This window comes from Podarcis cretensis, assembly GCF_951804945.1.
Source record: "Podarcis cretensis genome assembly, chromosome: 8".
NCBI classification, from domain to species: Eukaryota; Metazoa; Chordata; class Lepidosauria; order Squamata; family Lacertidae; genus Podarcis; species Podarcis cretensis.
This window is the reverse complement of record NC_137177.1, coordinates 68,930,580-68,943,995: the sequence shown is the minus strand read 5'-3', so window position 1 is coordinate 68,943,995 and position 13,416 is coordinate 68,930,580. Positions and strand designations below refer to the sequence as shown.

The window sequence follows — 13,416 nt, the reverse complement described above, 5'->3', positions numbered from 1 at the left end:
TCAACTTTTGCAGAAGGAGAATCTGACAGACTGTGACCTCTGAAGCAGCTTCAATCTATCACCAGCTGAGACATTTTCCTCTCTGGAAGTACAGAGGAAAGTCATATAAATAACTTAAAGCGATGCGGGGGGGGGAGCAGTGGGGGCAGCAGAGAGAGAGCACTGAAAATCAGCTTGCTTTTCCTCATTTTATTGGGCAGAGTACCTGACTTTATGATTGCTGTTTCTGAAACATCTGACAGCTCTCTGACAGGTGTAGAGGTGTGTGTGTGTGTGTGTGTGTGTGTGTGTGTGTGTGTGTGTGTGTTTTAAGGCAGGCATAGGAAACTTCGGCCCTCCAGATGTTTGGGACTACAATTCCCATCGTCTCTGACCACTGGTCCTGTTAGCTAGGGATGATGGGAACTGTAGTCCCAAATATCTGGAGGGCCAGAGTTTGCCTATGCCTGGTTTTAAAGCATCAGTGCTGGATCTCAAAGTGGTCCAATATTAATTTCAAATATATATATTCACAGGGCATCCAATATGTACAGAAAATTTTGCTATGCATTCTTTACCATTCATGAGTTCTTTCATTAATATTATAGAATCTGTAGCAAACTGGTTATTTATTTATTTGGTTATTTCAAAATATACACTCTGCTTTTGGAGGAGCTACTTCGGCAAAGTGGCTTGCCCTCTCCAATAAAAGCCAACTGTCACTGAAAAGAAAATACAGAAATGCAATATGCAGGACAACTAAATGATAGACCAGAATTAAAAGTGGAATATCTATCTATCTATCTATCTATCTATCTATCTATCTATCTATCTATCTTCTACACACACACACACACACATACACACACACACACACACACACAATGTAATACAGAGTCAATATATATAATACCTTCTGACTGGGATAGCTCAGTTGGTAGAGCATAAAACTCTTGATCTCAGGGTTGTGGGTTTGAGCCCCATGTTGTGGCTAGATGACCCTCATGGAGTTTGGGGCTGGACTAGATGACCCTCGTGGTTCCTTCCAATTTTATGACTCTATGAGATTGTCAAAACAGTTGTAAGACATCAAAAGCGACTGGGATTTCAGACTGCAGAAATAAACCACAGAGCCTAGGGTGGTTCGAATCCTCATGGCGGGGTGAGCTCCCATTGTTCGGTCCCAGCTCCTGCCCACCTAGCAGTTTGAAAGCACGTCAAAGTGCAAGTAGATAAATAGGTACCACTCCGGCAGGAAGGTAAATGGTGTTTCCGTGTGCTGCTCTGGTTCACCAGAAGCGGCTTAGTCATGCTGGCCACATGACCCAGAAGCTGTCTGTCGACAAAAGCCGTTTCCCTCGGCCAGTAAAGCGAGATGAGCGCCACAACCCCCAGAGTTGTCCGCGACTGGACCTAACGGTCAGGGGTACGTTTACCTTTGCGGGGTGGAAAGGACAACTTTTCAGCCAATGCAGAAAAACAACAGTGTTGGGACTTGCTTCCCTTCTAAGGAAGGGAAGATAATTCAATGGGACTAAAAGTAGGAACTGGAAAGGTTGCAACCTAGGAGTCCTCCGGTCTAGAGTTCCAGTGGAGGCAGATGTACCTTAATCCTGGATACTCCATTCCCTCTCCCACCTGCTTTTCCCTCTCTTCTTCTTCCTTCTCCACTACCCCAAGAGTCAATCAGCGTTCAGAGGCTGCTGAGCAACCTCAGTCCTCAATGGGCTGTTTAGGGGAGGGGATCCCCCCCTTTAGTATTCCCCTAACCCCATATAAGCTTTTACTTCTAAACACCTTGTGGCTTCTCTGACACTGCTGGTACCCCGCTCTAGTGTCGTGTGTTAATGCATATCCTCCAACAACCCACAGAATTGGAACACTCATTTTTTTGTTCCTGAGCTCTCGCGAGAGTGAGAGCCCAAAAGACAGGGCATTCTGGGATCCCGGAATGACTTCTGTAATTCTGGGATGTCCTGCTCAAATTGGGATGGTTGAGAGGTGTGTGAATGGTGCTGTTTTGGTGACATAAGCAGCAAACACTTACCCCTGAACATTGGAAACAGGTGGATTATTTATTATGATTTATTGCTATTTATGAAATTTCTATCCCACCCCTACCTAAGAACATGAAATGAATCTGTTGGATGAGGCCAATGGTTCTTTTGGTCCATCTTCCTGTTCTCGCAGGAACTGCCCTTGAGAAGCCCGCAAGCTGGACACGAGCACAACATTTCTCTCCCAGTGTGGTGTAGTGGTTAAGAGCGGTGGACTCGTAATCTAGTGAACCAGGTTCGCTTCCCTGCTGGTCCACATGCAGCTGCTGGGTGACCTTGGGCTAGTCACACTTCTCTGAAGTCTCTCAGCCCCACTCACCTCACAGAGTGTTTGTTGTGGGGGAGTAAGGGAAAGGAGATTGTTAGCCGCTTTGAGACTCCTTAGGGTAGTGATAAAGCGGGATATTAAATCCAAACTCCTCTTCTTCTTTTACTTCTTCTCCTTCTTCTGAGGCCCAGTGCCAAGGGCCTTCTGGTGGTTCCCTCACTGTAAGAAATCAAGTTATAGGGAACCAGGCAGAGGGCCTTCTTGGTAGTGGCACCCTCCTTGTGGAACACTCTTGCACCAGATGTCAAAGAGAACAACAACTACCAGACTTTTAGAAGACATCTGAAGGCAGCCCTGTTTAGGGAACTTTTAATGTTTGATGCATTACAGTATTTTAATATTTTGTTGGAAGCCTCCCAGAGTGGCTGGGGAAGCCCAGCCAATTGGGTGAGGTATAAATAATAAATTATTATTATTATTATTATTAATAATAAAAATAATAATAATAATAACCCGAGGTTCCAAGAAACTTGCAGTGGATGTGGAGCAGTAGTTATTGTGGCTGGTAGCCATGGATAGCCACACCCTTCGTGGGTCTAATCCACTTTTAAAGCCATCCAAATTGGTCGCCTTCCTGAGAAGCCCAGAGTGGCAAACACACAAACAGAAAAACAATTCCAGTACCCTTGGCATTCGACACCAGAGATGCAGATTATTCAGGGCCCACCCTATTCCTACGACTGTAATCAGTTTTAATTCTGCTTTTAATTCTGAATTCTAAATTGTTGTAACCTGGGACCCGCCAGTAAAAGCTCTCTACAAAAAGATTGAAACTTGGAGCAGGAGAGAAAGCAAATATAAGTTTGCATTTTCATCTCCCTCAATGCTTATGCTTGTGTACAATAAAAGCTCTTTAAAGCGGGGAGGGAGGGGGAGATAAGCCTCCCACAGCAGCCGTCTTAGGTTTGCTTAATCCCTTATTATTTATACATCACAGAGTTTTGTTTTGGTGGTGGAAACTGATGGATATTAGTTGGCAAGCAAAAAAGCTTCTATAAGGAGCAGATGGATTGCCTATGCCTGTCTCTTATCAATGGAGAGTGAGAGTTGACTTGTGGAAAAGCCACATTAACCCCATAATTAATTCTTTCTTTTTTAAAAAAAAATCTTCCACTTGGGTCCCAAATTAGCAATTCTCACAGAAAATTATGCAAGCCAACAATGTGCAATATTACCGCTGCTAACGACCCTAATGGGCAATTGTTAAAAGCTTCGTTTCTCCAAGAGGGACAAGAGTAATTTTAAGCTGATGCTCCATTAGCAAACTATCGACCGCTGGCTACCCTCTCCTTCCATAGCACAGGCTTTGAGATGAAAGGTGTATAATTCATTTTGAAAGGGAAATGAGTGATAACGTTGTGAAAGCCCAAAGCTTCATATTTTAAATGCATATTTTTCTTTGTTATCTGAATGTGGGAAGCACAGTTCCAGCAGGGGTGTTACTCACTGGTAGAGCATCTGCTTTGCATGCAGAAGGTCCCAATCCTTGGCATGTCCAGGTATGGCTGGGAGAGACACCTCACCGAAGCCCTAGAAATCCACTGCCAGGCAGGGTAGACTGCAGGGAGAAAATATGTGCAAAAATTATGCAAAATGGGGCCAAATATTTTCCTATTCTAAGTGTGGGTATAAAATATTGCCCTCATTCTAATTTAGCTGTCAGGTGTGGTCACATCAATTCTTGAGGAAATCAGCCCTGAGTGCTCACTGGAAGGACAGATCCTGAAGCTGAGACTCCAATACTTTGGCCACCTCATGAGAAGAGAAGACTCCCTGGAAAAGACCCTGATGTTGGGAAAGATGGAGGGCACAAGGAGAAGGGGACGACAGAGGACGAGATGGTTGGACAGTGTTCTCGAAGCTACCAGCATGAGTTTGACCAAACTGCGGGAGGCAGTGGAAGACAGAAGGGCCTGGCGTGCTCTGATCCATGGGGTCACGAAGAGTCGGACAGAACTAAATGACTAAACAACAACAACAACGTGGTCACGTGTAGCAGAAGATCCTTGTCATCAGCTAATTGCGGTATCATCCCACTGACTATATGAGCTGCTGGGTTGTACTGGCCAAAAGAGAAAAAAAACATCCTTTTTAAACAAAGAAGGATGAAATTGCATCAAACTTCCTTTTCCAGAGGGTCAGTGAACAGAAGCAAAATGGAGCAAAGTGTTGCTAGAAGAACCAAGGCAGGGACGTCCCAATCCTTGGCATGCCCAGGTGCTTCAAGCAACTTCCTGGTACTTCCATGGATGCAGGTGACGCTGTGGTCTAAACCCCTGAGCCACTTGGGCTTGCCGATCAGAAGGTCAGTGGTTCTAATCCTCTTGATGGTGGTGCGCTCCCGTTGCTCTGTCCCAGCTCCTGCCAACCTAGCAATTCAAAAGCACGCCAGTGCAAGTAGATAAATAGGTACTGCTGTGGCAGGAAGGTAAACAGTGTTTCTGTGCGCTCTGGCTTCTGTCACGGTGCCCTGTTGTGCCAGAAGCGGTTTTAGTCATGCTGGCCACATGACCTGGAAAGCTGTCTGTGGGCAAACGCTGGCTCCTTTGGCCTGAAAGCGAGATGAGGGCCACCACACCATAGTCGCCTTTGACTGGACTTAACCGTCCAGAGGTCCTTTACCTTTTTTTAACCTTTACTTCCATGTTGCATGTCCAGAACTCTACCCAACCTACCTCCTTGGGGTCCCATTGACATTATTTCCTCTCCAATGTCAGTCTGGGATGGATTCTGTTATGTATTCAGTGGTCTGTGTTTGCCTGAGCTTGAGTCTGGACTAAGGATTCTGAGCTCCAGATTCCCAGTGGAGGTTTAAAACAGGCACCAACAAATCGGTCCGCTTTGCTTTATCACAATTTCTCATCTTTCTGATCTTGATTTCAGTTCTCTGTGTTTCCGCATAAGTTTCCAGATTGCCATAAAAAATTACTCAGCATTTTAGGACAAACACACACGTTTCTGACTTCAGTTTTGCACAATGTGCCTGTTTGGCAATCCATTTCCCCCCTAATTCGGTGCATTTATATTTAGATTGCATTTATATGCTATGCACACCTTCCCAGAATATGCACATTTGGTTAGAGCACTGTGAAAAGTGTGAATTTTGAAGGATGGCTGCGTTTCAGTTTGAGCTTTGTTTTGGGAAGTGTGAAACCTGAAAGGAGCCAGATTTCTCCCCCATCTCTACATAGAAATGTATATTTAAATATCTGAGCAGAATGCACTTATGACTTGTGAAAATGAGATGAGCTATACATAGACCGATTTGTCCATTCTAAATTCCATGGGGAGTTGACAACATAATTAGACATTGGCTATGGAGGAAAACGGGAGAGCTCCTGAGTGCTAGGATATTTGTGGAACATTATTTCCTTGTCCAGATGAGGGCAGGATTCCCTCATATCTTGAGGATATCTCTCAAGTCAGATTTAACATAAAGGGGTTGGCGGGTGCCGGGAGTGTTGCTGAATCAATGCACATAGCATTCATCGGATGCAGATCTCACTTTTTTGCATCAGGACCAGATTCCTGCTTGTCAAGGCACTTTTAGCATGAAAGTCTTTCTCTCTCAATTTCTGTTTTCTTCTTGTTGTCCCTCTCTCATCCTGGAGTTCAAGCCATGGGGATGATTGGTGTGACAAATTGTGTGTTGTTTTTTTTAAAAAAAAAATTGCCACCTTTCCTGGAGCTCTTCACCCTCAATAAAAGCTGGTGGAATTAATAAGATTGCATAATTGTGCTAAGAGGGGAGGAGAGGGGAAGGGAAGGGAAGGGAGGGAGGGAGGAAGGAAGGAAAGAAAGAAAAAAGAAAAAGAGAGAGGCTCTCTCTCTCTCTCTCTCTCTTCCTTCCTTCCTTCCTTCCTTCCTTCCTTCCTTCTTGTCATGCTGAGACATGTATTTCTTATTGGTCAGCAATAGATGCTGCATGTCTTGTAATGTTTTTTGTAAAACCTGGACTTGAACTACTCTAGGCTCCAGTGAACTAGGACACACAAAACACTGGCTGTTTCCCCTTAACATTGCAGTGATTGCTATCTGTTTGTGCTAGGGCCACTTATTTTGGGGGTGGGGGAGCTGTTCTTAGCATTTTGGTAAAAGAATAGCAGTGATAGTGTTGTGTCCAGTGCTAGCACTACTCAGGGTAGACCCATTGCACCATGAACCACCTACATTAGTTGTGCTCATTCATTTCAGTGGGTCTACTCTGAGTAGGACTAGCAAGAGACACAACTCAGCAAGTTTATATTTCAGGCTGAAGTTATTGTTGTGGAATCATTAAATACAAACAGAGATTCCTCATGGGGGAGGCAGATGCACTCTGTGCATGCTCAGACGGTAAATTTCTCAGGCTCATAATTCCAAATCATGTCTCCCCCTGCTCTATTTAAACCTCTTAGGATGTTTCACTCTTTGATTGAGTAGTATATTACAGAACATTTTCCTTCTTAGTAAGCCAATTGTGTAAATTTTATGAATACTGCCTTAAAATCTTTGAATTTTAATTCATTTTATTCTTTTAAAGTTCAGTTTCAGATGGACAGAAGTGTTTTCCTTTTTACCACTATAGATACATATATCAATGATGAGAAAGAAAAACAAAACAAAAAAAATGCTGCCCTCCACAAGTCTGTCTGTTTATTTGTTTTATTCCACTTATGAATCACTTCCCATACAATATCTCAAAGTGATTTCACAGCAAAGCATCAACAATGAAAAACAATTCCATATGGGGGGAAAGCAGTTCCGTATGTGCAAAAACAATAATAAAAGAAAACAATAATTGGGGGGGGGGGAGAGAGAAATTCCATATATTAAAAACAATGAAAAATGTCATATGCAAAAAAAGACTTTCAAATCCAATATGAATGCCGGCTAAGATGAAGCTTGTCAAAAAAAAGGAAGGACTTCAGTAGATATTGAATGGCATTCCTGATAGTAAGTGCCACCATGCTAAAGACCCAATCCCAATATTGCAGGTGTGGGGAGCCTTTGGTCCTTCAGATGTTGCTGAACTCCAACTCCCATCATCCCTTGCTCTTGGCCATATTTGCTGGGGCTGATGGGAGTTGCTGTTCATCGGCATCTGGAGGACCAAAGGCTCCCAACCGCTGCTAAACCATACCAAATGGATCTCTGGATAAGACAACATCTACAGGAGTCCACACACCCATTCTTTTAGTAGGCACTCTCCCAAACAAGAAAAACAACAGAATAGTAGGACGGGGGGACACGGAGAGGATACTGGGGTGCACAGGAAACTGGGGTGGTGGTAGAGGAACCTGCTGATAGGCAGCAAAAACCAACAAGGAACCAGCTGGAGGGAATGACTTGTGGTTTCAGTTGTCTCTATATCCTAATGAACTGCATCCAATGAAATGTAATCTCAGAGCCGCTGTCTATAATCTTTGAGGGTTCTTGGAGAACAGATGAGGACCCTGTCGACTGGAGGTGGGCAATTGCCGTCCCCTTCTTCAAAAAAGGCGGGTTGGGGAGAGAACCTGGGCCACTACCAACCTGTCCAGATGAGGCCCTGGAACAGATAATTAAACAGTTGGTCCACCTCCCAACCCATCAATAAAGTAATATTTTCCAGTCTCATGGTTCTGAACAAAAGGATGGTTTAAATAGATAGCTGCCTATCTATTAGTAAGGCCATTTCACCATCTAACTCAGTATTATTCACAGCAGTGCTTTTCAACCTCAGATACTTCAGTTACTTTTTGAGTGCATTGTCCCTGATCAGCCACCCCTAGTCTCAAGAGCTCCCCTCTTGTCCTTTCTCCTTAGCTGTGCAGTCGCTACACACCTTGAACGACCAGATCTCAGACTTCATCATGAACAAGGCCAAAGCGCTCAGTGAAGATGACAACACTTTCCTGCCCAACGAGAAAGACACACTGAAGAACTCCATGGCGCTCATGAGACACCTCTTAATGGACGCGCAGGTACGAAAGCAGTGTGTTGTCCTGCCAATTATTGTTATTGATTTTCCGATATAAACCCAATTACACAAATTAGGTCCAAATTAATACAATTTTGTTAAGAGGCTTCCCGCGCACCATTCTTGATGGACCTTTATGATCTAATATTACTGTGTTTCATATTCTTATTTATTTCTATTGCATTCCTTTTTTTTTCAAAATTATCACATAATTAACAGCTGCACTCTTAATGATTTCTATTCGTGTTATATTATTTAACTCCCCCCCCCCAAAAAAAAGGCTTCAAGTGAAGAACCATTGCTTTTTCTTTTTCATCCTGCGTCCAAAAGTCAGTTGTTGGCCTTACATGTCTCTCTGATGTTTTCCTTTTTCTTGCGGCATTTGGGGCTATCTCTCAACGTGTTGGGACAGTAGTAGCCTTGCATGCATCATAGATGTAGGGAATGCATTACCTTTTAATGGGCAGTGTCGCTATTTGTCACTATTTGCAGGTGGGATTCAATCACAATTCAGGAACCAGACATTTGAGAAACCTCCATATCACCCAGTAGTTCATGGCAGTTTGCAGGAGAGTTTCTCCTGTAAGTTCCAGAGATCTCAGAAGCCCACTCCATAACAACTCACAACAGAGTTTTTCACGTGGCTGCCCCATTCTGTGGAATAGCATTCCTATTGAGATATGACATTTCTGCTCTGTGGGCTTTCATAACCTGATAAATTGGTGTTTACCATGAGCCTCTACTCAACAAATCTTTATTACGGTCATAGACCAGCATTTGAAATCTAAAAAGCGCTTTAGAAAGCTAAAAGGTATTAAAATGCTAGGTGAATATAAAAGTCTGTAAGAATTTAAAAGAAGCTAAAAGAATTCAAAAGAAGGGTCGGGAACATTGGGCTGGTGTGGAAGAGCACAAAAGGTTGATATATAAAGGTTATACCCGGTAACTATCATTTACAGAGCACTCTGATATGTTCATTAAAACTGATTTGTGGCACAAGTCATCCTCCTGTGATTCTCGAGTGCTGCTGTGCAGAACCTAGCAACGCTATACGTTGTGGCAGGATCAGTCTCTGAGAGCAGCAGGGAGGTGTAAAATTGTTCTGTGTACCCTGGGTACTTTTGAAGCAGTAGAGAAATCAGGCTAGTATGAATGTCTCTGTAATACAGGCATTAGAGAAGGACATGATCTGCTGTTTCTATTTGTCCCGGGTCACATGGGCATTGTCTATCCAGGTAGTCAATCTTCCTGTATCGGCCTTCAATAATGGCTGAGGTGATGACATGACATTGAGCCAGGGTAAAAGCCCTTTGGTGTTCAGGGACTTCGATGAGTCTCTACTTTCTTTTAGTCTTGCTTTAAATCATGTATGTATTTATTTTTAACTGTTTCTAATTATCTTGTGTTTTAATTGCCTATGGATCAAATTGTAACTGACAAGCCAATAGGCACCGTATCTCTATAGCTGCTAAAACGGATGGTTTTGATTGCATTCTTTCCATTGCATTCTCACTAGCCATCCAAAGAGAGTTGTTGCTAACAACCCATCTCTAAAATTGCCCATGCTGGGGGTATTCATAAAAAGATAAATTTGCCAATCATTTTTCCATGCTAACGAACACACCTTATGGTATAAGCGGATGTCTGGGAAATTAAAACCACCACCAGATATCAGCAAGTACATTATGTTCAGAGAGAAATGTGTTAAATATGTAGAGACCTCTGGGCACCAACAAAATACCAATTAGTGTGCAAGGCAGGTGATCTAAAATGGGCCGCTAGTACTATTTCAGATTTTGACAAATTTAACTGTATGCACTGAAATACTACAAACAATTTTTTTTATTAATTCTGGTATAGATGTTTCAAATCTACTAATAAATAATAATAAATCATCAGCATATGAGGCTATTTTAAATCTTACCTGCACATGAACAAAACCATGAATTCCCCCAAGATTCAGGAACCTTTCCAGGAGTTCCAAAAATAAATCAAAGATCAATGGAGGCAGAGGGCTGCCTCCTAGGGTATCAAATACATCCAAACCAAAGACATCCAAAAGAATTCCATTTCTCCCTTTTTTGTTATTTAGAGGAAGAGGCATAAAATTCTTATGAACTTTATAAATTCTTGAAGAAGTTGAAACTTGTCCAAAGTAACAACAGAAATTGCCAATATACTTCATCAAATACCTTCAGCATCCTAAGATTTAAGTGCAGCTGGAGCTATTCTATGTTATTTATGGCCATGGAATTGGATACCAGTCTTAGATGATCCACTCCCTGTCCATGCTGCATAAAATCCACTTGATTTAAAATGTACTACAAGTTGATAACCAGTGTCTGAAATCTATTAGTCGAAATGGCTGTTAGCATTTTAACACGCATGTAAATCAAATATATTGCTCTATAGTTTACATAACTAGTATGGCCTTTGCCAGGCCTGGATATAGGAGAAATATAGGCTCCATAGGTTGACATTGGCAGGCCTATTCCCCACTTTTTCCCGTTTTCCTTAAATAATATGCTTAGGCAGTTTGGGACAAAAAAAAAAAAATCAAAATATGTCTTATACCAGTCTGTAAGAAAACCATCTGGTCTAGTTCTTCATGGACTTCGTTTTATGAATAACACTCCTAATTTTTTCAATTTATTATTCTAATTCAGTCAATAGGGTTGGTGTTCTTCCTATATAATTTTAAATAATTCTTAAATTCTAAATTTATTTCTGGAAAGCTCAGAGTGCCAGGCTGGTGGTTGCTGGTGTAAGGTAATGGTAAAGGGACCCCTGACCATTAGGTCCAGTTGTGGCCGACTCTGGGGTTGCGGCGCTCATCTCGCTTTATTGGCCAAGGGAGCCAGCATACAGCTTCCTGGTCATGTGGCTAGCATGATTAAGCCACTTCTGGTGAACCAGAGCAGCACACGGAAACGCCGTTTACCTTCCCACCAGAGTGGTACCTATTTATCTACTTGCACTTTGACGTTATTTCGAGCTGCTAGGTTGGCAGGAGCAGGGACCGAGCAACGGGAGCTCACCCCGTCACGGGGATTCGAATCGCCAACCTTCTGATCAGCAAGTCCTAGGCTCTGTGGTTTAACCCACAGCGCCACCCATGTCCCTGGTTGCTGGTGTACTAGATGCCAAACATCAGCCAAATTTGGACAGATATATTTTTACCATTAACCTCACCGAAGTCCCAATTTTACAAGGAGGAGCTCTGCTATCTAAAATCAGATAAAGAACCCACCAATGTCCTCTACAATGTCCTGTAGAGTGTAGGTAGGTCACTGTTATTCTCACTCAAAGGGAACACATTGAAATTAATGAACACAGCTATCCTAGGCCTTTTTGATGGACCAAGTGCATAGGACCACTATTGGGAACAAATCATTGATCTGATCTGGTATATAAGGCAACATTCTGCAATCCCACCTCTGCCTGGCTCCAACATTCGCTGTTCTGTTTACTTTCCAGTCACAAGCTCATCTTCAGCTATTTACCACTGCAGGGCAGGCGAGATTGAAAATAGTAACACATACGCCAGCTGTGTGGGCAAGAAACAAGTGGAAATATAGCTGAGTGCTGCTGATGTGCTTTCTTTTCTGAGTTGCAGTAATGAGTGTTCGCATTCTGCAGTAGCCAAGCGGACCTCCTCTTAGCCATGGAGACAGTGGCTGTTCTGTAAAGCGAGGCTTTTTAACCTATTCAAAGTCTTCCTCTGCTTGGCAGCCTTGATAGCTACTCCAGCATAGTTCTTGTTTCTACAGCGACAGTTAAATAGCCTGTGAGATGGCCTTGCCACCCAAACCCGCTCCGCCCCAGTCTCCAGATATCATTCCCACCATGGACTAACCCAGAGAAATGTATAAAGGCAACCATTCTTGTCTCTCTCTCGCTCTCTCTCGCTGTCTCCCCCCACACCCAGCTTCTGGGTGATCAAACGAGTTGTTGTCAAAAGGAACAAAATGTTGTGTGACCTTTTGCTATGTGTTTGCTCTGCAGTGGTGACAAGGACGCCTTTCATGCCCTGGAATGACTCTGGGTGGGAGGCAGAGTTGGAATCGGGGTGGGCAGGAGCAGCTGGTGAGATGACCCAACTTGTTCAGAGGTGGCATTTAGGCCGAGCAATTAAAGTAAAAAGTGATCAAGCCGTGCAATCGTGCAGTTGCTTCCCTTTTCGGCAACAAAAGGGAACACACGCACAAACACCCGCCTAAAGATTCCTGCACTCAAAAGAACCGCAGAATTATTAAGCAAACTGAATTAACGGCATATGTTCCATATGGCTCATAGGGAGCAAGGGCCATCTCACTTCCCTGGTCCCATTCTAGCCCCATTCATTACATCACAAGATTACTGAGAATTTGGGGCTATGTTCCTGGCCTGACCCCTGGCACTGGGCATGTAGAGGTTGCAGCTCGGTGGTACAGTACATGCATGGCATGCTGCAGGTCCTGGATTCAACCCCATGGAAGACCCAGGAAGAGTCCCTTCCATTGAGTAATGGCAATCCTGAGCTAGATGGATCAATTAGCTGGAAGACCCTTTGGATCCCTTCCAACGCTACAGTTCTATGTTTCTATGGATAGTATCATCTTGCTCAGCTCATAAATAGCGTTCACAGCTCAGTGACCAAGCCCCAGTTTTGCATGCAAAAAATACCAGGTTCAATCCCAGGCATCTCCAGGTGTAACTGGGAGCAACTCCTAGATGCAACACCTTGGAGGGATCACATCCAATTGGGATGTGCAACGCTGAGCTAGATGGACCAACACAGTTTTCCATGTGCATATATGCCTATGCCAACCTCCACCCAGAGAAGCCCAGGCATGTGTAGGCCACCTTCCTAGGTGCTTTAGGGAAGTCCCTGAGTTCAATCCCTGACATATCCAAGAAGAGAACCTTGCCTGCAATCCTGGAGCTCCACTGCCAGTCAATGTACTGAGCTAGATGGAACAATGGTCTAAGGCTGCTTTCTATATGCTAAGTGTTGCTCAGCAATAGGATTCTGTTTGATAAGGGTGCCTGTTTGCACCAGTGTCTTGATTATATGCAGTTGTATCTTAACTAAGTCAGACTGAAATAAGACACCATGAAATTAGTGGAGC

At 43.4% G+C, this 13,416-nt stretch overlaps 1 protein-coding gene across 1 annotated transcript in view; it reads left to right on the top strand.

Annotated features, from left to right (window-relative positions):
- LOC307223427 (uncharacterized protein) overlaps positions 1 to 11,887 on the top strand; it is a gene marked incomplete at its 3' end in the record, with an annotated part of 45,779 nt that extends 33,892 nt beyond the window's left edge. The window contains exons 2-3 of the mRNA XM_079989394.1: positions 8,152 to 8,309; positions 11,783 to 11,887. Of these exons, the coding sequence (XP_079845520.1) occupies positions 8,152 to 8,309; positions 11,783 to 11,887 (263 nt within the window). The remainder of the gene's footprint in view (positions 1 to 8,151; positions 8,310 to 11,782) is intronic.
- Between the last annotated feature and the right edge of the window lie 1,529 nt (positions 11,888 to 13,416).